At 43.4% G+C, this 27,554-nt stretch overlaps 2 protein-coding genes across 2 annotated transcripts; both read right to left on the reverse strand.

Annotated features, from left to right (window-relative positions):
- Positions 1-2,457: 2,457 nt before the first annotated feature.
- Positions 2,458-9,103, reverse strand: rcc1 (regulator of chromosome condensation 1). Its single transcript, XM_079163978.1, has 10 exons — positions 9,018-9,103; positions 7,567-7,684; positions 7,227-7,414; positions 6,942-7,121; positions 5,540-5,636; positions 5,319-5,441; positions 5,069-5,209; positions 4,780-4,899; positions 4,312-4,464; positions 2,458-4,200 (listed from the first exon to the last, which is right to left on the reverse strand). Exons 2-10 carry the CDS (start codon positions 7,664-7,666, stop codon positions 4,025-4,027), a joined length of 1,278 nt encoding a protein of 425 aa, XP_079020104.1. The 5' UTR covers positions 7,667-7,684; positions 9,018-9,103; the 3' UTR covers positions 2,458-4,024.
- Positions 9,104-11,597: 2,494 nt separating this feature from the next.
- Positions 11,598-24,522, reverse strand: phactr4b (phosphatase and actin regulator 4b; the record flags this gene model as incomplete). Its single annotated transcript, XM_079165422.1, has 14 exons — positions 24,384-24,522; positions 20,736-20,906; positions 20,354-20,434; positions 19,157-19,669; positions 17,424-17,768; positions 15,929-16,060; positions 14,378-14,894; positions 13,921-14,207; positions 13,595-13,790; positions 13,345-13,400; positions 12,885-12,946; positions 12,665-12,802; positions 12,291-12,517; positions 11,598-11,613 (listed from the first exon to the last, which is right to left on the reverse strand). The coding sequence occupies exons 1-14, from the start codon at positions 24,442-24,444 to the stop codon at positions 11,598-11,600; spliced, it is 2,802 nt and encodes a 933-aa protein (XP_079021548.1). The 5' UTR covers positions 24,445-24,522.
- Between the last annotated feature and the right edge of the window lie 3,032 nt (positions 24,523-27,554).

The raw sequence follows: 27,554 nt of genomic DNA on the forward strand, positions 1-27,554 counted from the left end.
TTGGTTTCCTGTGCACACGCCCACAGAAATGCATATTTTCTCATTAAACTTCAAAACAACAACTATTTTGCCATGGCAACAGTTGAGTATTTCACACATGGGGTACTTCATACATCTCTTAATGCACCAGTAACAGCCAGGGGGCCATATACATGCCACCATACACAGACAGGAAGTGTGACAGTATTGACATGAATAATTTGCTTGTTTTACATGTTTTCACAAATGTTTCTAATAAAAGGTGCAGAGCAGCATTACTCAGATCTAACACTTGAGCCTCCATAGAGTGTATGTTAATTTATACTGAGAAATTAAAGTTATTAAACAATAGGCAATAATCTTCCAAGTGTTTTATAATATATACTGAATGCTGTCTCCCACAAGCTGTCAATTTAGGGAAGCAGCGATAGTTTATTGCCAATGGATGTTAAATATTTTTTCTCCCTTTATTGAACAATACATTTACAAACAACACGGCAGGTTGAACATACAATTAAAATCATTATGTGTCTGGGTAGTAGGAATTTAAAAAAAGAAAGAAATATCTAAAATTACAATGGCAAATACGGAAAAAAAGTAAATACACAAGTTGTTACTTTAAATGAATATAAATGGTCTTCAACTTAAATTACAGGTTAATACAGTCAAGCTCTATTAATTTGTATATTACACAGCTTAGCAGTCCTTTTACAGATTTTAAACTAGCTGCAATTATTGTAAAAATGTGTACATATAAATTAATGTAAATTAATATGTACTAGATAACATATAATACAAGGATTTACAATATAACCACGTGTTTTAGTTTGTGTACATAATATTTTATCATCATGAATTGTGTTGATCAACAGATATTCTACTTTCTCTTTCTTAACCAGTCCATACATTATATCTGCATGTGATTTGAGTTTGACGGATCAATTCTTTTGTCTAAACCATTCTTCTGTTTGCTTCTAGTACAGTTGGGAGAGACAACAGGGGGGACAGCTCTGTTGTTTCAATATCTGTATTACAAAAGGAACAGAGTTTACTTTCAAAACTGAATCTTAATATAAGAAATTGTCTAGATGGATGATTCATTTGAAATTCATTTCTTGAGCTTTGGGTATTATAGGACAGTATGTCTTTAAATCAAGTACTCTGTTGAATTGTTGTGGTTACGAGTCATTGGTCAACTTCTGTCTGATAAGGTGGTTGTTACATTTCTCATCAGGAAATGTAAATTTGACAGGATACAGATGTGGTAATGTTGCTATTGAATGCGTCTAAAATCACTTCTTTGGTCAAAAGTAAGAATGGTTTGGGATCGCATTATTGAGGACGAAGGAATGGCTTCGGTAATTTAACACAAAAATCATTATACTGCTATTCTTACACGTTTTCATTTGTATCTAACAGATCCAAAACTAACCAAATATTATGGAATGTATGTGTTGGAGGCGTAACGTTATGTTTGTACAACATTCACCAATAGAGCAGGACTTGCTTGTGATAGCAGACTCGCTTAATAGGTTGATTCTTGATGTTGCAGTCACATTTAAGAAATCTAATTACATCATCAGAGGAAATGTGCCATAAACAATCTGGTGATTTTAAAGCCACTTTAGTTATATTGTCCCAGTCATTCAATCAAAATCAATGACTTTGAAGTTGCCTTCCTCATATTTCTTAAACAAGACACATTTCTTATGTAAGAATGTACGTTTTTTTGTGGTTTACGGCTGCATTGGCTTTCTCTCAATCCATCTGTTTTGATAAACAGGTTCCCACTGTGACGTACCACTGGAGGAAGACAACCCTGAGCAAAGCTTCTCCAGAGCATTCAGATAATCACAAACTGTGGATTTCTTTATTAAGACGTACTGGAGAAACAGCACTCACAATTTGAAATGACAAGTTAATGAAGAAAGCAGCAGGGGGACTTAAGGGCTGCCACAGCCCAATCGTGACAAAGCTAAATGATGCAAAATGTGTTCTATTGTGAGGTTATAATTGTAATAGCATGATGCATCGTGCAGCCAGTCACGAGCCCGTTACAGATGTGAAGTGTAAAGCACGCACAAAGAGAACAAACAAAAGCTGACAAAAGCCTCGCGTACAGCTCTGAGTAGGACAGACAATTGCGGTGAATAATGTGTCTCCCTCCATTACGAGGGTGAACGTGTGTCTGTGCAGGTTCCTGAGACTCCTCGGTCTCCACTGTGATCAATTTAAGGTATAAGTATAAGTACCTATACTTTCTACGACTGAAGGGAATTAATCGCAGGATGTCTTTGCTGAATTCATGTCTGAACGTTTCTCTTTGTGCTGGGTTTCCGGGTTTTAGGGCTTTAAGAGACTTTCAATGCTCCACATGTGGGAACCTGTCAACAGATGTGAAAGACGGACGCTTTTAGCATCTTTTTCTTAAGGTAACATTTTTTGGGAGTCCTGAAAGTGTGAACAAAAGGACAGAGATGCAACAGATGCATTTAATAGGTTCAAGAAATGTAACATGGTCTGGAGGTTTCTCAAAAATAGTTTAAAACAATTGCTCAAAATGTAGGTACAATGAGTGACGGAAAGAAATGATGGATGCATGTCTTAAAATCAACAAAAAAATTCTTACTAAATATTACATTGTGTATAGCAGTGTGGTATTTGTCTGAGGCTATTAACACCTTCACACTTTACATAACTGTCACTACAATTTATAAAGAATAAAAAAGCCCTTATTTTCTTGGCAGAACGTCTCACCATAAATGTGTAGCGCCCTTTTTCTGGTGTGATGAAGAAAGCGGCAATTCTTTTAATAGCCAGAACATTTGATGTTTTACACTAAAAAAGAAAAGTGGAACATTGAAGAACATTTGAAACGGTTAATAACAATCACTCTGGCTTTTAAAAGACTCGTGCAGCCACTGTGAAACCATCACTGTTGAGCAGTGAACCTTCACATGTATTCCTGACTAACAGTGGAGCCAAACAAACAAGGGAAGAGGTTCACTCAGACCAATTAACTGCTTATGAAAGATACTTCAGCATTTCAAAGCTTTTTGAGAAGCTTTCTGCCACAAGGGGTTTTTCACGGCCTTTATACTTCATCATCAGCCCTTTTGGTTAGATGAAAGCAAGAAGAGACGAGCAAGGACCGTTTCATCCCAGAGAAAACATAAAAGCATGTCGCTTTGATGCATGTATACTTGAGCCATCATTTGCATCATTAAGTGTTTCTGATTTACATTCATGACTGCGTGTGGAATGTGTTGTTTGCATGCATTATAGACATAAAGGAGCTCGGGTGCAACTGCGCCAAAATGCTAGAAAGGCAACTTCTGCTTCACCTCCGCCCACAAAGGTATTGCCAATACATCGGAGAAACTCAAACCAGCAAATGTTTTGATATTTTGTTGCGTGGAATTTAACTCAATCGATTATCAAAACGGCAACATTTTTGATGCCTCGGATAAGAAAGGGATTAAAAAAAAAATTAAAATGTTATCTTTATTGTCAGACAGGAAAAGCAACAGAATGCAGGATACAGTATGACGCATTACCAAATGTCCAAATAGTCACAAAAATTGCGTGGCCTAGGTAAAATGAACAGTAGCCTCACATAATAAAGTCATTGAGTGTAAATGTCCTGCCCGAACCAAGGTCTGTGATTATTGCTAAGAAAAACAACATTAAAAAGACAAGTTGTTTGGGGAAGTCATTAAAAGGCGCGCACTCTCATTTCCTTTACGTACATGCAAACATTCACAAACATCTCAGTCATACTAATGACATTTAATGAAAATAATTCAAAGGGAACATCAAAAAAATAGATAAAAAAAAAAAAAAATAGTCTCATTCGTCATGATCTATTGGACATCCATGAACATTTTTCCTCTCACTAGGGAGCGAAGAGTTCATCAAAGGGCCCGAACCTCTCACACTCCCACGGCTCAGCGCAGAAAGTCCCATCAACCCCCTCCCCAGATTTAGGCATCATGAAAAAAAGCCCCGCCTCCAAACATCCAAACACCCCCGTCTTTGATGGACATCAGCTCCCCTGCTTGTCTTTGACCAAAAGGGCTGTGTGCTGCCCTCCACCGGAGGCCATCAGTACTACACGGTTCTCCAGCTGCTTGCCGGTCATCTTCACGGGGCTCCACTCATCGTCCTCCTCTCCTGTGCCGAGCTGCAGGTTGGTGCCCATGCCCCAGGCATACACCGACCCTGGAGGAAGCACAGTCAACAGTAAGTGGAATAAACACACTTTATTATCATCTTCTATTGGCTCGCGGGAGGAGTTTCTCCATCTTCTGCCGCATTTGCTTCATTTCTCACCTTCTCTGGTGACGGCGTAGCTGACAGACGCCCCACATGTCAATCCACTGGCTGGCTCCATCCCAGTCACTGGCGTGGGCTCACTCTTCTCTTCTGCCCCTTGGCCCAGACCAAGACGACCATATTCTGCTCTGCCCAGGCTATAAACCTGTCCTAAAAGATGGGGAGAAAAGGGATCCATTTATTTGTTTGCTTGTCAAAGTACTTCAGATTTAACCAAAGTTTTGACTCGTGTCGGTTGTGTTTTAATATACTGTAATGTATACCTGTAACTCTTGTTTTATCTATGGCCTTGACGGGGTTTGGGTTATATCATTGAATTACAGAAAAAGTAATCACTCTCAATATGAACAGACCTGAGTGGTGAAACATCAGTTCCACGTTACCTGTGCACTAAATAGCCGTCTTGATGGGAATCACAAAATCTGATTAGCATACTTATGTTTAATACAATTAGTTGGAACTTACCTTCGGCATCAAGGCAGAGTGTGTGGTGTTGTCCTCCAGAGAAATTAACCCAGTAGGTGGTGGAGTTTTTGAAGCATGACAGCTTTACTGGGACAAAACACATCTTGGTGTTTTTAGTGCCTGCATTAAAAAAAAAGGAAGTGTGAGAATACATGAAACAACCTCACAATGACTGATGCAATTACCTCAGAGCAGGAAGTGAGCAACTCACTCACAGCTAACCGTAAAGCAGTTAAAGTTGTAAAACAAATTTGATCAAAAGGACTAACCACTGATGTGCCATACTAACCCAGCTGGTGATAGTTGGAGAGACCAAACCCGTAAACAGGCCCCTCTTTTGACACAGCAAAGGTGAGGTACGCCCCACAGAAGGCATCTATGAAGTGAACTTTCCCTTTGACTTTTACCATTTGTGGTACCAGCAACCGGCCTGAAATCACAGGACATTGTCAGTCAGAACGCAACAGCAAAAATACACGAAACAGGGAAAAAAAATCACAAGTTGATGCTTTGTGCTTGCAGAAGCTTGTGTTACTTACCGAGGCCTTTCCTGCCTCCTCTGTCTGAGAAATGCTCAGGCACTCTCCCCAGCTGCCCCTGCTCTGCTGTGCCTGATGTGTACAGATTCCCCGCCAGTGTAACCAGTACAAGGTGGTCGTTACCTATTAAAGTATTTCATTAAAATTAAACATTGTTTTCTGCATATTAACTTCTAACAAACAAAAAACATACGGCACTAAAGAGGGCTGCTACTTCTTACCTGATGCAATTTTCACAACGGGTTCCGTCATGGGGACTTTGACTGGAGCGGTGCAGGTCTTCATGGGCTCCAGAAGACCTATAACACCGTTGTTATCCTGTGAAAAAAAAAGTCCAGCATGTTAATAGCTAAACCCACAGATACACAGCTCAGGTTCAGGGTTATGAAAAGTAGAGCAGTACCGTGCAGTAGAGCGGTGAATGGGACCACTTTGGTCACCAACCTGCTAGGTTTGATATGATGATATAAATGATATCTGATCATTAAAACTGGGAACATTGTTTCATCGACAGGTGAACAAATTCCCTCTTAAGAGGCTTCCATCAACAACAACAACAGCGCTGGGTGAAGCAGCACACACTTCCATTACCATTCTATTATGAAATGTGTCCCATATGTGTATATGTTGATGCCCATTAAGCAAAGCCAGAAATACCTTCACTAATACATTAGTCCAATGCAGACTGTGCTGACCTTAGTAAATGTAATGTGGTTTGTGTCCACAGATATCCGATGTTCATTCATGTGACAGTTTGTCTGTGTTCTTGACTGCTAATCAAGCTAAACGAAAAGCATTTCAAGAAACATTTGGTGGAGAAAGAGGAAACGTATCAAGTGGGAACGCAGATGGTAGGCAGAGGTAATAGAGATGTAATTGCCGTTGTGCCTTTGAGTATTAATAATGAAAACCCATGTGCAACCTAGCGAGATGAACGAGAGATGAAAACAATAAAGAATGCGAGACGAAGGATCATTAAGCCATGTGTGAATGTCTTTACTTTTCTCTTTAAATGAGTAACGATGTGAAGCTGCTTGTAATATGCTACAACGGTCAGAGATTTGGTCATGTAGCCACGAGAAACTAAGATTACAGAACTCTGACAGACGGACATGGGAAAGCTCAGACTATGGAAATAGCATCTGTTACGCAGAGGCGGTTATGAAGTGATTATATCAAACAGGCATTACGATATTCTGTCATTTGCTCAAGTTCCAGTGAAGAGTAACCCTGAACAGCTTCTGACGTCATTTTTATGTAGCAACCAACTTAGATTGGGCTGAAAGGAAATGAGACTGCTAATAGCACAACAGTACAATACAATAACAATACAATAAATAGGTTAAAAGAATCAGAATTTGGTATTAACGGTCTTGTCATTTCATCTGGAAACACTACAAATCTGTGAAATGCTCAAGTGAATTATTTGAGACTGCAAAAATGCAAATACTGTACATTGGTGATGTTCAGGTGTAAGTTGAACACGAATACAGCACACTTCTACTGGTGCTCACACGTTTTGTGGGAGGAGAGGATATAAACAAGTTATAAAAGTCCCAAGTTGATGTAGAGAAATCACACACAGACACGTAGAGAAATCACACACAGACACACACAACTAACCCTGAAGGAGCCCCATATGTACACTGCTCCATCCTCTGTGAGTGCAGCTGTGTGGCTGTCCCCTGCCGACACCTGGACCACCTTCTCTTCCAACGTCACCTTTCCTGGAACCATCTCAGACCCCTCCTCCGCTGTGTCCCGGCCGAGGGCACCTTCGTCATTACAGCCAAAAGTGTAAACCTAAAAAAGAAGAAAAAAATTGTTTATCTGGGGAAACTCAAGACGAGTTAAAATGTTAAAACAGAGCCTTAGCATTAGTTATACAATAGACAGTTGCTTCCTTACATGGCCAGTCTCGCTGACACACACAGTGTGCATGCCTCCCGCAACAACTTGTACAGTTTTCTCTGGCAGGGACACGAGGGCTGGCTTCTTCCTCTCAATGGTGGTCTCTCCTAGGCCTAACTGGCCCACATCACCCTGGCCCAGAACAAGCACCTGACCCGCCTCCTTGCCATGACTCCTGTGGGAAACTGTTAAATGCAAACAAACAACATTTCATATCAGTCGCTTAATTTGATCTCACATCGTATTAGCCTTACAAGGACAATCTTGACTGTGGAATGGAATAATAAATATGGGCATTTTGACATGAGGCAACTTGTTTAAAAGGACAGCGATTTACCTTTCACTTTCTTGGGGTCTTTATCGTCTTCAGCAATAGGCTCAGACTTCCTCTTGGTGGCAGTCTTTTTAGCAGGCTTGGACGTCTTTTTAGCAGGCATGACAGCAACACGTAAGGACTTTGGGGGAAAAAACACAAGATTAGACCGTTGTGATGATTTTATATTGGTTGAAGTCACTGAGCTGTAGGTGAAAAAACCCCTAGATGAAAATGGTGTTTATCACAAGACATTGTATCACAATTACAAATGCAGCAGCAGAGCTTACTAGAGTTGGGTAAGTGTTGGTATCAACGTAGCAACAACTACACCTCTGATGTTAGACCGTATAAAGCAAAGATGAGCAGCAACAATGCCTGAACTGCACATCCACTGATCACAAATGTGAAGTGAAGCGGTGGCTGCAAGCTGAAAGATATCAACAGGTATAAACTGTCACTTAAAGTGGCAAAAAGCCTTATCTGGTGAAAACATGTCTGCACAAACAAAACGTTTAATCAGAGCTCAAACAATTAAATCTACCAAGAGAACAGTAATATGAACCAACAATTGATTCAGTCATGCATCAAGCAAAAATGTTTCTTGCTGGTTCTGGCTTGTTTTCCTTTTTAAAATCACTTTAAATGAAATGCCCTTGGTGTTTTCAGATTTTGCTCAGGCAAAGTAAGTGCTTGGCTAACGCAATATTGGCATTTCCATAACTCACAAGCCTACAACTGGTAACTGCAATTGACCCTCCACACACACAATCTGTCCTTTATTTTAGTCCCAACATCAACCATGGGGTGTTGGGCTTCAACAGCTGTTAGAAAGTCCCTTCAATGGCTGGCACAGTGTCAGATCATTTCACCCCACAGTTGTGCTTCCTTTGCTTCTGCTCCCATGCTCTTGTGCTATGAGAGTCCACACAATACCTGCTACATGTTAAACTGGAGTCAAGCTTAGCTCTCAGTGTCACACACAGACTATGATATACATATCTAGAGAGTGCTGCCAGTGCTTTAACATTTAGCACAAGTCCCTGAAAGAGCAGCGTGATGCAACACTGGCAGTAACTAAAGTTAACCATGTGTCCTTTGCTAACATTTAGATGGCTAAGTTACCGAGCTGTAGCCTACATGGCTGAGCTTCAAGCCCTCTTGGTTATAAATACACGTGACACAGTCGGTTACTAATACAGTTAGAATGTAGGATGCAAGAGTCAAGTTTTCCACCAGATAGAGAATCTCAGTTGGCATTAAAGTATGCTAACTATAGCTAACTTGTCTACATGGCAAAGCAAACGTTCAGAGCTATGGGCTAGCTGGCGCGAGCTCGTTAGCACCGTTAGCAGGACATTCTAGGATGAATGAACATAGTCTATTAACAGCATAATGTTAACCATTGCTTACGTAGTGTTTATCATTGGTGGTCTTTTCCAACCAAAGAATTTAAGAGCTGACACTTTACTAACCTGTGATGTGTAACGTTAGTAGTTTGAAGTTTTCCGTTTGCCTATAAGTGAACGTGCGCAGCCTGTTCCCGGTCTAGAGTTGGACACGCACGACGTCACGTTGTGGAACCTCTGGCACCTTAAAGAGACAGTACCACTCAAATCTGGAGCGGCGGAATCAAAATGTAGTGAGTGAAATCAAGTAGGTAACATTTATAAACAATCATACAAGTAAAAGTACTGCTTATGCAGGATAATTTCTCCTGTTTTCACCATCATCCGTTTTGTATTGCTTTTATGAAATGTATGATCATTATTTTGAAGTAATGTTGTGTTCTATTAATTAACATATATTAGGTTTAGAGAATATGGTCTAGGTTTAGTTCAGTCTTTGTTCTGTAGTTTGTCTATAACTATAAACAAAACAATCCTTTTTATGGTCAATTCAATGTGACTATGTTATGTCTCTGATATGCATTTTCTCCAAACCATAAATATTTAATGAATATTTTCCTGTTTGTGTATTTCTTTTGCATGATGTTTCTGCTTTTTTTCCCGAATCTTTTTATTTAATCCATATGCTGGTGTTGTTTTGCAATCTGTACATATATTTTATATTCTTTTGTCAATACCTGGCCTTTATTTTACTGCTACAACAGTGTAACTGCATAACCTTGCAGCATCACCTCATCACGAGATCTCTAACAAGATTGTGCCTTCACCGTTTACAGAATATACTGCATAAAGCCTTTATGATGAACAATCTAGAAAACCATGTGCATTCTAAGTTTCCCATTCATTGTGCACGAGGCATCTAAAACTATCTTGAGGTCCTCAGACTCAGTCAAACGTAACATACCACAAGGTGTCGCTGCAGCCTTATATTTTCATTTTAGAGGTTCATAATTTCCCCTAGCTCTGTGATAATCTGGTGACACAGGTGTACCCTGTCTTCTTCCAATGTAATTTATGGTTCGGCTATAAAATAATGGATTGGTGATTAAAAAAAAACTCCACACGAACACACCAATAGGTAAGACTGGTCAATTAATTAAAAAGCCAGGTGCAGAGTCATTGCACAGACGGTTCAAGGAATTGTAAGATTTTTAATTAGATCCAGATGTGACTATTTACAATAAAAAGAAAAATGTCAGTCCATACAATTCCACATTCAATTAAAAAGGAACTTAGTTTTTACAGAAAAGGTACTTTCATATTTTCATTCCTGTAGCAATTAATCATAAACTAATATTCTGTGCTTAAAAAAATAGCAACCTATAATACTTTTATATTTAAAATTTCTTTTCAAATAAAAGGAAGACAAGATATACACACGCATCAGTTAAACCTATATCAACCTGTACACCGCATAGAGAACTCTGTAAGCTACTGGCCAGACAACAATACAAGATAAAACACTTCTGCTTCTGTTTCAAAAGGTTCCAGCCAAAGTGACTCCCTGTTGACCGTTTATACATTTTTTGATTATTTTTTGATAAATCCCTGATCTACACGCACAGCAACTTACATTTCACTCTTAGTATAGACATTACTAGCACGACCTTATTCCAAATGGCTACAGAATGCATTGCATGTTTGATCTTTAAAGGGAAGTACAAAAACTCATAAAAAAGTATAAATGAAGAGAGATTATCCAGATCCAATTACATTGGATTCTGTGTTGGCTCATGCAGTGGATTGCAGAAATTAGTGATATGAAAACCAGTATCCTATAGTCCATTAGGCATTGGGTATGTTGGCACACATAAAAACCCCAACAAGCCTCCTGACCTGCACCCTTTTCTATATCTACAATGATGCTTAAATGGCCACCTCACATCACAACCATAAATACAGGCAAGCCAAATAAAATTAAAAAAAAAAGGTTCAAATAAAAGCTGTCACTACTCATGTGATCAAAATTACAATATAAAATATCTTGTGCATTGCAGAACATTTTGTAATTAGATCTTTCCAAGTTTCATTCTAAGGTATAACAATAGCAGTCTGTACACAATTGATATAAAACACACAATATCCCAGAGATGTCCAGTCCCATAACAGAATATCCCAGTCTTCATCCTCCAGCCCGCTCTAGCTGCGGCCGTTTGTCTGTTATCTATTATTACTGTGTGGAGTATTATAAGTCATCATATTATTACTATTATTGTATGTTATTACATTAACAAGATGAATTAGCTTTTCCATATACAGTAAAGAAGAAAAAAGGCAACACAGAATGAGGCCGCATTAAAGGTTGTCACTAGATCCAAGTCCCTGAGGGGCACCACATAACAGCAGAGTGAGAGTCGGCCCTGTGGGTTCTCTGCCACTTCTCCACTTCATTGGCACGTGGTTCCCCCTGTTGTCCGGGTAGAAATACTGCATCTGGTCCTCACCCAACACCACCTCAGTTTAGTGAAAGCAATGTAGTGGGACGGCGATGGAGGGCAAGCGAGAAGCATTGTCAGTTCCGGGCGTTCTCTGATAATCTGTACGGTACATTCGGGAAACTTAAAACTGCGATCTCTCCGCATAGGACGCAGCTTCTGGCCACACAGGGATCTTAAGTGCTTCATTATCCGTGAAGGAGAGGGTGGTCTAAGGCCGATGAAACCTAAACAAAACACAGGGATCTCATGAGGCATGAACAGACATTCATATTCTGTTTAAAGTTACAATCCTTAAGATTTTTATAAAATCAAACCCCATATTTGATACTAGTCATTGTCATTTTTTCAGCAATAGCCATTCAATGCATTTACATTCCGCCATCGTGTCTCTTTAATGTAGCATGTTTCATTGTTAGTGGCGGGGTCCACCGTTCCCATTCTGGATTCAATTTGCCCTCATATGCTCAAGAGATTCCCACAACACACGCATGTCATCCAGCTTCACTGTTTTTAATGTCATCTCATCAGTCTCACTGTATGAAGTTACTGCTAATGCTAACCCCACATTTATGCTAAACACAATGTATTTTTCATCGGGGTTAACGCTGTGAGCAATCCTTGGTCAACAAAACAAGACAAAAGATATTTTAGATGAGTTTTAAACATGCCAGCTATTAATGGAAGAAGAAGAAACAGTCACAGTGAGCTGTTGGATGAAGTGTAGCAGGAAACAGACTGAAGACCTTCAACTTCTTGGCAAGGTAACAACCTTCTTTCTCCTTGCCCTGGTTTTGTGTGGAAAGCTATCTGCCCCGTGTGCACCGTGGAATCTGATAGGTTGCTCATGGCATGATGAGCAAAGGTCAATTATCAAATTAATTCTTTATTAAAACAACATGACTTTGTTTGCTTGTGTGTAAACAAATACACCAGTTGCGTTCCTGTTGCACACAGAGTATTTGCTTTAATATTAAAAACAGGTCTCGCCAATTCAACCAGGACTGAAATCTGAAGGATTATGACGGCAAGATCCATCTGATAAAAGGTATACCTGGTGTAGATTCTGCTCTCTTCGTGGACCTCCATTTCAGTGCTCTTATAATCGTTGAGCTCCTTCCGGATGGCCGCCTAGATGAAGCAACAGGAAAGAGAGAGAGAGAGAGAGTGTCCCGGTGAACTTAAAAGGAAACCTGCTAAACATCACCCTTGATACTAATAATATGTGAAACACAAGTTTGTCAAGTGCTTGCTGGACATATCAAACTGAATGAGCACCTTGTCAGCAGGAGTCAGCTTGGTCCACGGCTTTTCTGCTCTCCGATCGTAGTTATGGGCATCGGTGACTTCCACGTACTCGTGGAACCGCAGGATTGTTCTTGCTTGTAGTTCTGCAACTGTGGGTCTTTGACTCAGCTACAATAAACAGAGGTCAGTTTAATATCCAGCAAATACACGGTTTGACACTTGGATGTCTGTTGTGGATGTGTCGCCTCACCTTCCTGGTCAGCCGCCGCTTGATCTCTCTAACCTCAGCTTGTCTGTCCGCCTGATTTCTGGCTGAATGAAAGAGAGGGAAGGGAAAAAAAACACTAGCAGAGCTTTATTTAGATTCTGCATGAAAGTCAGGCTTGATGTGCACCAAAGGAAGAGTAGAAGCAGTTTCCAAAATTAGATATTCAACTGTAATCCATGTTTCAAATGTCTTTTCAAGTGTCAATTCTTGCCATCACAGCATGTATAAAATAAAAGAAATGTGTACACTGAACTGGCCGGGTTAAAATGTGTCTTTTTCTAATTCAGTGACAAAGCTGGGATGTTTGTTGAAGCCCAAAAAAACTATTTGACCAAACAAGCCAAAGAGCAGCAGACTCAAAACTGAACTTTCTGAGTGAGGGCATTATAAGGTCCAGTAATGGATAATAATGGTGAAAAGGAAAGAAAGATTGGATACTAACGCTGAAGGATGTTTCTTTGCTCCAGCTCCTCAGCAGTGGGTCTCTGGCTAAGTCGCCTGAATTGGGAAAAGAAGAAGAAAGAGTCAGACTATTTTTACACAGTATCACTTTATCATTCAGGCAGTAAGTAGGACAAAGATCAAAGAAATGATCTTCGGATTTCTTTAGCAAACACACACCCACTATTGTCAGTTTAAAGGATGCAAGAGAATCTAAATATGCACAGAAGTGCGATGATGTCTGTCTGTACCTCGTGAGTGCACTGCCGATCTGTGTGCGGATGGCCTCCCACTGTTCCCTGCTCTGCCAGGTGAGGCCGGTCTGTCCTGGAGGCTGGTCGTCTCTGCTCCTCTCATGGATAAACCTGTCCCTGTCTGGGGCACAGGGACGGCTGCTCAGCTTCAGGGCCAAGGTGTCCTTCCTCTTCACCCTGCTGGCCAGGGCACCTGGATAGAAGCCAAGCAGAGATGTGGTCAGGTGGGAAGGAGCACACAACAAAAACAAAAGGAAGTGCTTTACAAAAGTCTTGAAACATTTTTTTTTTTACACATTTCCATAAAATATAGTTATGCTTACTAAGTGGGGGCTCATCCTCCTCATCGGAGTCTTCATCTTTATAAAGCACAGGACCGTCTGAGTCGCTGTCCTCCCCACGCATGTCATGCTCTCCTCCTTCGTCCTCTTCTTCCTCCTCCTCCTCACTGCTGTTTCCACCCGGGATGACGCAAACACCAGCGTCTCCAACCAAGCATCTGCGACTCCGTGGCTCCAGCTCTGGCTGAGGGATCTCCCCATCGTACTCCTCCTCTTCCTCGTCATCTTCCTCCTCTTCCTCTTCCTCCTCTGAGTAGTCATCTTCAGACCTAATGGAAAGAGAAAAATAAACACACAAGCGTTACGGATAAAAATAACCCATCTGTTAGCTTTTGCACTTTAAAAAGACCGATAGGTTTTAATACAGTTTTACCAAAATGATATCCCACCCTCATACCCCAACAAAGGTTCTCCCATCATAACGTATTGAGTGACTCACAGTTTTAATGGTTGTATGCTGACAGGAAGTGGGCGACCGCCTTGGTAGTCCGGAGGGGTTTCGAAAAGCAGTGCGTGTGCACGCTGTGACCCGTCTGGATGAGGCTGAGCCGGGCCGGGACTAGACAGGGCTCGCTGGATCATGATATGGAGCGGGACAGGAGCTGGGCGCTGAGGAGACTCGTTGGTCGGGCTCGGTGGGTCAAACAGCATTGGTATGGGATGGGGCAGTGGGTGGGGGTAGGAGTGCTGATGGTGGAGGTGGTGGGCGTGTATGTGTTGGCGGGGAGGAGAAGGTGGTTTGTGTGTCGGCAGGGGAGGGGAGGAAGGAGGGGGAGGCAGCTGAAAGCCCACATGGAGGTTGCTGTGGTCGTCCAGAGAAAGCGGCGAGGGGTTGATGGGGTGGCTCGAGTCCTCCGTGCTGCGTTTGGTGACGGGGGTGGTCCTCTTAGGAGGCATCGGTGGAGAAGGCTTGGCTGGAACAAGACTGGCACCTCCGGTGGCTTGGGTGAAGTCACCTGCAAATGGAAAAACAGTTAATACATCCAATCATAAAGCCAAATAGATAGCTTAGGTCTGTGAGTGAGTTGCTAGCAAGTGCTTTATTTTTCTATCCAGTTTGCCGCTGGTACATGAGTGCACATGCATGAGCGCTACATGTATGATGTACCCAACATGACAGAATACACATGAACAAATACAAATACTGGGCTCACATGTCTGACTGAGCATTATTGCGTGCATACAGTGTGTCGGATCACATGACTGAGTCAACATGAATGCACGCACTGCCCCAACAAACCAGTGTGCAGCATGTGCCCCAGGTCACAGAGACAGAGAAGATACATACAGCGGACATGCTCGACACAGCCAGATTCTTAACCTGCCGTTAAATCTTGTTTGTTAGCATCTTGTGCGAAAAGCTGAGATGACAAAATAAACTCCAGTTATTTGCATGCACATTTGTTTATTTGCTATAGAATTCTTCGAATGCTGTAAATCAGCCTTAAAGCCACAACAATGTTAAAAGCCATAGCCGTGCTACGGAGACATAATAAGAGATCAGTGCAGAAGACTACACTGGACTGGTTTACATCTCCCTCTCCAAGTCAAGCCCTTATGTTACAACCCTTTGGCCCCTCCATTCATCCATCCATCCATCCCAGTTGAGCAGAAGCTAAGTGGATTAGCACAATAAAATTCACTTGATGCATTGCAGGCCACAGCTGGAACCTGCAAAAGGCTCCTCCCCATTTACATGCCAATTAAGAGAGTATAACATGAAAACATTCAACTGTTCACCGACACAGAAGTTTCCTCTCATGTACACAAAGCACCCAGCACACGCATCAGCTCATTATGTGCATGCGGCTCTTATATACATCACATCCAAAGAAAAGCAATCAAGGCCAGTCAACAAGTTAAAAGGCGTTGTGGGAGGGAAATATGTTGGCAGCGAGAAAGGACGCGACACCATGAAGAACGCAGACTCTGAAGGGGGGCACAGACACGAGCACCCTGGCCACAGAGATACCAGAGGGCATCCTTTTACCTGAGCGCAGGCCTCCGGCCCGCCGGCACAGGTAGACGGGAAGGGACAGGTAGACATCGTAGTCACACTCTCGCTTCCAGCAGGACCAGTAGAGCGGAAGCTGAGCGTTCTCGCCCCCCTGCAGGGCTGAGACTAACAGGGAGGAGACGGAGGCCTTCAGCTGGAGCGTTTAATGGATGTAGGTGCATGATGCTACTGTATGTTGATGTATAGATAGACGAAGGAGGAGGAGTGTTGTTGCCCTAAATGCTCATCGTTCGGTCATTCTATTGCAAAACAAATAAAGATCAACCACATTGTGGGAAAAACTCTGATTTGTTTTCTTGCCAGGAGTCATAAGAAAGGATTGATGCCACGCTCATACCTGTCTGTTCAATATGAAACTGCAACCAGGAGGAAGCCAGCTAAGCCTAACCTAAAGATTTAAAGCAGGGGGAGACTCAGCCTGGCTCTGTCCAAAGTGTGAAGCATTTAGAGGGATCTATTCCATTCACGTGTTCACGCCGGGCACCGTAGTTCTCATTTATGTTTGACACAAGAAGTTTCAGTTGGTTGCAATTTGCAACCTCTCCGCCAGATCCTACACACTGCACCTTTAATGCATAGAAAGTGTAAAAACAGCAAGTTCCGGTTGTAGCTTAGCTAAACTAAAGTGACTAAAGTCTCCAGGCTGCAGCTTCATATATATGTCAAACAATTAACATGTTTGTTTAGGAAGTTTGCCTTCATGGACAACTTCTGTAAACTGTCAACAACTGCATCAACAGAATTTGTTCTCTAAATTACATTTGCGGTTGGCCTGTTCTTGGTAGCCCAAAGCTTGTGAAGATGAAAATGCTGTTAGTTTCAAAGTGCTAACCAATAGGACATCTAGTAATATTTTTCCCCATTTGACTCGTCACTTCTGATTACATGACCGATACACGCGAGAAAAGGAAAGACAATTCTCACAGCACATCATAACAAAAAAACAACTTCATAATTCAGTCACGACAAGAAGTACACACACTTTTAAAAAGGTACCAAAACCCATCAAGCCAAGAAAACAGCTCTGCCCGAGTGTCAATTAAGGGAAGATCCCAGAGGAGACAAACCCCACAGTAAACAGAAACAACCACCGTTACACTGCCTCTGTGCGAGCAGCACCCCGAAGCCACAGGAGTCCCTGTTATCTTCAGAGTGTAAAATTCTGGGGAAAAGTTAGCAGCAAAAATAGTCCAGGCGTAATAAAGAATTAGCTGGGGAAAAGCTACTCAAGCTGTTTAGATAACATCATTACCAGGATGTGTGTGTGTGTGCAAGTATGTGTGTGTGTGTCTGTGTGTAGCTAGCTGTGTTGAGGACTTATCTTTGCCAACAGCTGTGCACTGACTCATAAACGTGCATATTGTATTCACCAGTGGGAAACGTATATGCTAACACTTGAGACTGTAATGCACGTGATCAAGTTGCCATCACCTAACAAGAAACAAACCCACTTTGAAGCAGAACCTACCCAGCATGGAGGCATTGCCCCTGTTCACAGGCTTGGGTGGGGGCACAGGGGGCTGCTTGGTGCCATGCGAGGTGGAGGTCGGGGCTACACATGACGACTGCTGAGTGGACGCACCCGCGGAGGAGACGGACCGAACGGGTTTGGGCGCCACAGCCGCGGGGCCGGAGGGAGAGCAGTACTGGTTTGTGTGGTGGTTGGTTGGGGTGCGAGGTGGACCCTTGCCGCCAGGTTCAGGGGTGGATGTCATCAGCCACTTTGGAGGCAGGACGGTCTGTTTAGGAGGCAGAGGTTCACGCAGGGTGTCCCGCAAGGCTTCTGGGTCAGGGACAAAATGGCTGTCTGACTCTATGAAAACACAATATCATGGGGATACGTTAGATCAAAGATTATTCCACCAAATAACTACTGTACTCTATGCCATTGAGATTGAGAAATTTAAACAAAAATGCCAGAACAATTTTTTAATCTGTGTACACAAACTACTCTACATGGCGGGCGTTTAAAAAGTGTATTTTCATCTTTACCATTATTGAATTAGTGATATCTCATTATGAAATACCTCTACATGGTTATAAACGCTTCAGTGCAGGAACTGAGCAGTGAGCCATTTTCTGCTGCTATACCACTCAAAAGCACTCTCTGCGAAAGCACTTGTTTGAGAATTGTATTATCTAGGGATCAGCTGTGAAGATAAACAGAGTAGGCGGCTGCAATTACCACCAAAGACCCAGCTCCCACTGCCCACCCCACAGCAGCCCCCACGCTGCTGCTGCTGCTGCTGCTGCTGCTGCTGCTCCCACGCCATTCCTCAAAGCTGCAGCTCTGAAGTTCAGGGTTATTTATTTACAGGCGAGCCTTTATCACTGCGATGTCACACAACCAAAGAGGAAATCATCCAGAGGAAAGAAGGAAGTGAGCAGAGAGAGAGAGAGATAAAAAGAGGACAGAAAGCAGGAGATGTGATAAAGATAGAAAAGGAGTGGGAGAAAAAAAAGCAGCATCAGAGAGAGAAAGGAAAATACAAGGTGAGACAGAGAAAAGTGAAGAGTAGGGACAGATGAAGGAAAGTTGGAGAAAGAGTTCTCGTTTCCTATAGTAGTTCTGCTTTGGCGTTTTCAATATGATGCATTATGTTATCTATCTTCTTTCCAATTCAGGCGTTGCAACCCATGCCCCACATGTGGGTCACTTAGGTTCCCTCTCGTCTTACCGACATACTTTTGTACATCGCTACCAAAGTGTTAAAAAAAAGTGGTTCACGTGTCACATAAGTGATAACTGGACAACTGAGATCTAAAAACAGCAGAAAACACGATTATTTCTCAAAGTGTAATGTTTCAGTAAAATCAATTAGCTGTGGGTCTTCACCAATTATCACTCAACTGACTGTGTTCGCGTTAAAGGGCAATAACGGCTGTAGTGATCGTGCCATATTAATTAGGAGAAGAGAGGACGAGCTATTCCCTCATGCTCCTGAATAAGAAGCGTAGCTGGAGCAGGGCCCCTGGGAGCCGACAGGAGCCCGTCTATATCTGGGCACACAAGCAGGAGAGTGACAGCAGGAGTCAGTGAAAGAATACATAGAGGGACGAATCACATACTATCTTCAAACATGTATTAAGGAGGTCAGATTGTAAAATATACACCGTGTCTTCTTGGCCTCTACAGGGATCTTATGATTACAGCTTTTTTTTTTTTTAAATTGGTGGAAGATCTAAAACAAAATGACTGACCTCTGCGGGCCCTTCCCTCCTCAGCGGATGCATGCCGAGGGAGCGTGGGCTTCCAGTCCGCTTCTGCAGGTCGACTCCTCCTGCCGTCCTCCGACGGGGCCTTCTGCAGCCCGGGCCTCTTCTGCCCGTCCTCGGGGTGAAGTCGACCCCCACGTCGGCACTCCTCCGCCTGGCCGTGGATCTGGCCCTGCCAGACCATATTAGGCTTCCACTCGCCCTCAACGTGTCCACGTGGCCCCACCCCTGCGCTTCTCCGCACGTCCTCGTGCAGTCCCGTGCCCCTGGAGCCCAGAGCCCCTCGGCGGTCTCCGTCAGAGGGAGACCAAGCCCTGCGGTCGTCCGGCTGGGCGAGCCAGGCCGGGTTCATCCTAAAGTCAGACTCTGAAGGGAGTTTGCCCTGATTGCACGGACTCCTGCCGCCACTGACGACTCCTCCACCTCCTCCGACCCCAGTGCTCACAGGCAGAGTGTGGCCGTTCTTCACGTAGAGCTGCTTGTTGTGTGTATCTGCATCTGAAAAAAGTACAAAAGTGTGTGTCTTGTAACAAAACTATAAAAGAAACACTAAATATTTATTTAATCTAAATTATTCAAAATGTTTCATACTCCCAATGTCTTTTGTTTGATATTGTAGAATATTTTGGTATTTCATTGGTCTTAGAGATCTAGTAATTTAAAGTCGACACCTTGGGCTCTGAGTGACGGGCACCATTTTCATTTTAAATAAGGAACAGATTAATCAATAATGAAAATATTGAGCTGCAGCCACTTCCACAGTGAAACACAGAAGGTACCCTTAACCCAAGCCCTGTAGACAGAGTCTATGTTTGTTGGTGTGATGAAGGAGCAGCTGTAGGTTTAATAAATGGGCTTCTGCAGCAGCGGGGCCAGCATTACGCTTGCACACACCCCTCTCAAAGCTATTTTGCTGCAGGGCACAATTTGTTCCACTTTTCCTCAGCTCTGGAGAGTGGCATGCCATTTTAAACAGATATTACATTACTTTTAAAAACAGCAAGGTGAAAGTCAATTTGCCTTTTTTTGAAAATACGTTTCAGACCCCTGCTGGTTAGGGTGGACAGTGTTCCTGCCATTACGCACTGATGACTTAACAGTACTGTCCTGTGTGGGCGTTAGCCTCACGGCCGCTGCTGTCAGTAACAGACACCGTCAGATGTATCACACAAGCACTCTTACCGTTGTCCGGGACCTCCTTCAGCACCCCCTGTTCTATAAGCTCCTGCCGTGTCCGCCGCGTCGACATCTTTCTCTCCAGTTCTGCCGTCAATAAGCAGAATTCACATTACACAGTTGTCTTTTTTTAGAGGAAACGGTACTTCAGTGAACACATTTAGAATGTGAATTGGAAGATGCAAGTTTAGAGATCCTTCCTCAACAGGATATTCTGTGAGCAGCTTGTTGTATGTGCACTGAAAACATGAGGAGAGCCATAGGGGCCTTTACCATTCAGGCAGGAACCCAAGCATTGAGGAATTTTGATGAAAACTGAATGCAACTGATATGAGGAAGGAGGGGGATACACTCGCACTACAATACACAATGAGTTCACACCACAAACCTTCTGAAGTTTCCTTGAACCTGTCGCTGCTTTTCTTCTTCCGCCACTTCCACGGCTTGAAGATCTTGCCAAGGGTGGAGAACTTGCCCTTGCGCTTTGGGGGAGGGGTGCTGTCCCCCGTGCTGAACCCCTCTCCCACCATAGTGCTGTGGTGCTGCTCAGCTTCATCATCTAAAAAATAAAAGAAGCAATTCAATATAAATCCAACTGTTTTAACCAGATTTGCGCAGCTTCAAACTAAACACAGGCGCATGGAAAATAGATACAGTACTTCCATCAGCAGTCACAATATTATGAAGTCTCGAGTCTAACTGAGCTCATCTGCTGTGTTCGTAAAGAGGGCCGTGCTCGTTATGGCCGTTATTATCTTTAGCTGCCACTTCTCGGGGACTGAGTGTGCTTTGGCAGGGTGATGCTGAGAGCTCACGGACTCCTCCACATATCCACAGTTAACAGGAGAGGTCTGACGCTGGCGTTCAGCCAGGCTTTCTCGCTGTCAAGTGCTCACATTCCTTGGCTGGATGGAGAGTAGCGCCTTATCAGCCTTTCAGCCCTCACTGCCTCTATAGAGAGGTATACACATGGATGCAGCTATACAGTAGCAGAATGTGGTCGTGGTCATGAACACACGCAGGCAACAATCAAAAAGCCAAGCGTTTTCAAAGAACACGGATTGTTGTGAGATGCCATTAACGCTTAAAAAGTGCTCCATGAAATGGCATTCTGCAGTCAAATGGTTAAATATACTGGGCTACGTGATTGACAGGCCAACTGATAGGGTGCTGAGCTCAGAGAGAGTTTCAAACATTAGCTCTTCCAAGGCTGCAGCTGCTGTGCTCAGCAGACATAATATTTACCAGTGGAGAGAGAATGGGCTCCGATTTAAAACATCCAGTCTCATGCACATGCACACACACACACACGCGCACGCACACACACAGGATGTCTCTGCAACAATAATGCCTCGCAGTCTGATTCCCACAACAATATGCTCACATACAATACCCACAGTGCTGATGTGGCATACATAGCAGTCCAATCAAGAATGTAGGGGACATAATAACAACTATAATATCATTGGATGGAAACTGACTCATCGTTTGACACACACACACACACACACACACACACACACACACACACACACACACACACACACACACACACACACACACACACACACACACACACACACACACACACACACACACACACACACACACACACACACACACACACACACACACACACACACACACACACACACACACACACACACACACACACGTCAGTGTTCGATATGGACCAGCAGCCCTGGAGCTGGTATCTTGCTACGGGACATTTTAGCATGCTAGATGGTTGCTGACACAGGATTCAAACCATTTTTGCAGCTGAAGGACAGAGTCTTTAACCGCTACTCCACACTGCTACCTCAATGCTGCTGGCGGGGTACAATTTGAACCGAATGCTTACATAGTGCCTAAAAAGGCCTGACCACCGGAAAAACATCCAATACAGTTCAAATCATAACGGTACAAATTCAAGCACTACTGCTAATTCATAAGCCAGGCTTTGTTGTTATGTCCTGTGAAGTTGAAATGTCGACGCACTAGTCTACCTGGAAGAGGGTTGTTAAGCGTCCAGCTTCCATGGTGGCGGGACTTGAAACAGCATGCCATTGGGAAGCAGGAAGCCTTCAAATAGACTGTCCTGTATCCCAATAAAAAAAGGCCTGAAAGACAAGTTGTAGAGAGCCGTTTGAAACTACAGCAAAGAGGCTCCGGATTCAAGGGACATGTCCGCACCATGGAAATCCAGCTTATCTTGGCATGGTAGAAATCGGAGGATTCAGACCAGCTGCCATAACATCCAGATTAAGCATTGCTCAAGGCAGCTTGTGATCCAGAACTGAGGTTCTCACACAGCGGACTGCTCTGTCAGAGGAGCCTCTGACACAGTGGCTCAGCTGAAGCCAGTGAAGCAGGGTAAGAGCTGCCTGTGCCAGGCCCGCACACTCCACAGCACTGCAGAGATGACGATCGCAGTGGACTCAGCACCATGCAGCAGGCATCTATTTGAAAAAGACGACCGACTTGTTCATTAGCCGGGGATGCCCGATTATAAAATGTGTCAATCCACCGACACAAAGGGAAAAGTACGGCACTTCCATTGCATTCAAGAGAGCTGTGGATCCACTCAGAATGATTCTTCACAGATCCAGAGGGAAACTCTTCCGACATCTCATAGTTTCAGCTCTAGCGAGAAGAGGTCCGATGTGTGGTGGCACTCCAGCTGTGTGCGACTGTGGGAGTGGGAGTAAAGGGTACAAAAGAGCTACGAAGAGAGAAAAAGTACAGGGGTTCTAGAGGGGGGGGGGGGGGGGGGGCAGCAGCCTGGAAACACAGGGAGGAAACAGCACTCCACCCTGATTCTGTGACCGAGAACAAAGACAACCTCTTCCCCTCAAACTCAACAACACAGCCTGCTCGTGGAAACACGGCGCTGAAACGTGCAACACATTGAAACCAATTCATATTCTGACCGTTACGCGTCTTGATGATACAAAACCCATTTCCATTCAGAACAAGGCCAGAAACAGAATTTAAGTAGTCATGCTCTGTAATCAGGAGCTGTGCCAAGATAAGGAACCAGTCAGGAAACACGGGGGTGTGTGACACTGTGTGTGTGTGTGTGTGTGTGTGTGTGTGCGCGTTCCTCTGACGTACCCCCATCCTAAAGCCACACCTACCACACTCTCAAACATCTCCCAGAGAGGCCAGATTTCCCTCTAACCTCATGATTCAATGAGTCATGGCAGGCCTGGTCAGGTGAGCGTGTGGTTAAAGGAGATTGTTGTTTTAAAAAGGACCCGGCCTTTGAGCCAATCCGCTAGCAAAAGGCATCCTGATCACTTACGATGGTTGGGAAATACCTCCAACCTCATTATAACCCGAACACTTGCCAGGCCACATTATACATTTTAATCTACTGAACTAACAGCACAAAAAGAGGTTAAAATAACTGCGATTGCCCTAAAATCATTCAACCTTTTATAACCAAATAGCATAGTAATCAAATGAAGTTTGTTGTTGCTGTTTAAGGTAAGCAATGTTTTATCTGTCCTACAAATTCACTACATTCTACTTAACCCACGGTCAAGATCTATAGTTAAGATGAATTCTGTCTGTAGGTTTTACACTCCGTAATATAGAAAAGTACAATAATCAAAAGGGGCAAAAATTGAGAATCAATCCAAAATGATGTAAAAGCTCTCAGAAACAGCTACAATCTCTATTTCCAATAATAATAATACAAAAGTATTTTCAATATCTAACCTTACGGAGAAAATACCTTTCTCGTGCGCTGTAACATAAGAAAATAAGTGCGCAACACATGAGTGTGTAAAAACACAGCTGAGATTCATCCACATGATCCCGGTGATTTAACATTCCTTGTGGTGGTGAAAGTGAAGGAGGGGGCTGAGAGAAAGGAGACTGTGTACACTTGATTATACAATCTACAACCCTCATCTCCCCTCTATGCTTTAATTCATTGAAAAACTCATTTCATGCCGTGTTTGTTGCTGCTGAGGAACGCATGACTGTGTCAAAATACACACAGAGTGCATGAGTGAGTCCGGAAACTCACCGCCATTGTTGTGTTGTTGTGGGTCCTGAGCCGGGGTCTCCACACGAAGGCTCTGTCCCATGATCCAGCCCCTAAGGGGCCCCTACCTGTCCTGCACCCAGAAACGTGCACACGACACCGGACAGCCGCACCTGCCTTCCTCCTTCTTCAACAAAGCCCCCTGGTCTCTTCAACCTCAGGTCTTTTCTGCGTTTCCCTCGCCTACCCGTCCTCTACGCCTTTCAGTTCAGCCCCCCCCCCCCCCCGTCCCTCCCTCCTGCAATCTCCTTAAGACCTTCCCTCCCTCCAGGAGTTTGCCTCCCTCTCCCCGTTGCTCACTGACCCTCCCTCCTTGGCTCGCAGCGCAGGTCAACATTCACTGAAAGATGCCTACCATTCCTGGGAGAAAGACAAGTTGTGTTTTCAATTGAACGTGCGGTATGTGGTACAATGTGTGCTTCCAATAATGCACGTCCAAGGCAATGTATGCTAAGTGGTGCAGCGGGTCTCAAGAGAACAAGGACTTTTAACACTGTGATCCAGAAACAGAAAAGCGAGACTCAAAACCTCAGACCACAATGTATGCTTTGAAAACAATCCTCTGTCTCACACGTTGGCGTCAGTATTTTCTTGCCTTGCTGGCGCTGAGATGACAATGAGAACAGGAGCTAGAGTTAGACAGAGTCTGTAGAAGCCATTCCTAAATGAGTGATGCGTCGAACCCGACAAGCAAAAAGCTTAAAGTTAGTCTGGACGTGAAGGACGGAGCTGAAGGAAATTGGAGCAATTTCAATCAACGCCCTCAATCAGGAGACAAAAAAAACCGATATGGCTTTTTTGGGACTTGGACTAGGGAATGATGGATCAAAGGTCGATCTGACCGTTGCTGCTGCTGCTGCTGCTTCCATAACCAGCATGAATTGTACACTAATATTAAGCTAAGAATACTGGTTTTTAGAACTGACACAGGGTGTTTATCATGCCGCTCACCCCTCTTAGTGCCCCCAGACACCATTTTATGCACATCTCCAAGTCTCTTATCGCAATTTGAACAGTCTTGGGAGGTATTAGCATGACTTTGAAACATGTTTGCCAAGGAGAGCTGTCCTGTTTGGGGCTAGAATATAGAGAGAGCGAGAGAGAGAGAGAGAGATGCAGGAAAGAAAAAGAGACAGCTTTCTCTAAACTAGAAGAAAGGAGGGAGCGCAGACTGGACCCTTGAATTGGAGCTTTGATTCCTTTTGAGGTTTGTGTGTCTTCAGAAAACCTTGTCTGACTGCTCCTCAGAGGAATCCGGAGCATTGAGCCGTGTCATTATGCCTCCATAGATCAGAGTTTTCTGAGCGTTTGGCTGCATCTCAAGCTGTTTCTAAAGATGGAGAGCTAGTGTGTTCGAGAGCGTTCCTTTTCTCTCCCTGTGCCCCAAATACAGCCTCCACACCGGGCCGGCTTCCAGGGAGAGCTGAGCCAATCCGCATGAGCCCAGAACCTGTTGGCCTGACCTGGATAACAGACTGGGCCAGGCTACTTCAGTAGCACACAGACTGAGGCAGGTACACACACACACACACACACACACACACACACACACACACACACACACACACACACACACACACACACACACACACACACACACACACACACACACACACACACACACACACACACACACACACACACACACACACACACACACACACACACACACACCCAACACAGGGAGAGTATGGCGCTATAAAGTTATGGGTCACTGCTGCGAGTCTCATTTATGATAGATAATTAGTATTTTTTTCAAACATTTTAACATATGCTTCATCATTTTCTGTAAGGACATGGTTTGTTATCGTACGGACGTTGTCTTTGAGCAGGGTACAATAAGATAAACTGAACACCAGCGTCACAGAGATAAACAGGACGTTATTTCTTGACGTTAGTATAATCTCGTGTCTGAACGATAAATTTGAAGCTACCGCCAGCGGCTATTGAGCTTAGCTTAGCTTAGCTTAGCACAAAGACTAGAAACAGGGGGAAACAGCTAGCCTGGCTCTGTCCAAAGGTAACAAACTCCACCAGGAAGTGCACGCCTGCAAAACAACAAACTGTCATTTTTTTATGTTTTTTTATTAAACTGATTAAATAAATCACATATAGTTATAATAACCATATTACCCCAAATGTATAACTATTGCTTTAAAGGAAACGCAACACTAATAACACACCTGTAGATGTTTTTCAGTCTTGTAGTGCTGTTATTATGAAGAAGCCACAGGAAGTGATAGTCACTCGGGAAGGTTTAGGGTTATGAACATTTGGGCTTTTTAACTGCCTGTTTATTTGTGGCAGATTAGTTTGACAAAAGGGAACTGGTTAACTGAAGACCTGCAGGTCACGGCTGACAAAACCAACTTGACAATGAATCACACGGACTTATGCCAACCAGGGAATCGTCCCAGAGAAGCCAAGCTTTGGGAGGGGAAACTGATCCTCAATCAGGCCCTAAGTTTGAGATGTTTGGCTCATGAAACGTACAGAGACTAGACAGACGACATAAACAGTGGACGTATAGCAAGTTGAGTGGATCTACAGCTCTCGCCACAGCGTTAACACCGCACTTAGCCAACCACAACAGGCAACTTGGTACTCACCACGATTTTCCATTACAGAGTTTGAGGCACACCGATCAACGGCTCCTGAAAAACAACAGTTGGAGCATCAACACCAGGTTGAGAAGTGAGCTGAGACACACTAGTTAAACCAGTGCAGGAGCAGTAGTAATTCAGTTTTTCCTCAAATATGTTTGCAAGTGACGCTCCAAAAAACATCAACACTGTGGTCTTGGAATCATGAGACATTTGGTCTTAAATGATTTCAATTAAAATTCCAAATAAGCCATAATTAATCTTTTCAGTGTAAAAGTATCCGAAGCATCGAACTTGAAGTGATCTGGGAAAGATGAACCCAATGATCCCCGACGACTTTCATGCCAAATTTAAACTCAAACCATGTGTAGTAACTTCTATTCAGCTGAAATAAATCACATAAATACAGTACAGCGTTTATCATTTTGGATACAATGTGTATTTTTACCATTGACAATGTGTTCACGGCTCATTATGATTGACAACAAAGCAGCTGAAATGTTTATTACACATAAAGAAATTCTCCAAAACGTAACAGCTGTGGTTATTT

The sequence above is a fragment of the Pholis gunnellus genome (genome assembly GCF_910591455.1).
Source record: "Pholis gunnellus genome assembly, chromosome: 8".
In the NCBI taxonomy this organism is placed as follows: domain Eukaryota; kingdom Metazoa; phylum Chordata; class Actinopteri; order Perciformes; family Pholidae; genus Pholis; species Pholis gunnellus.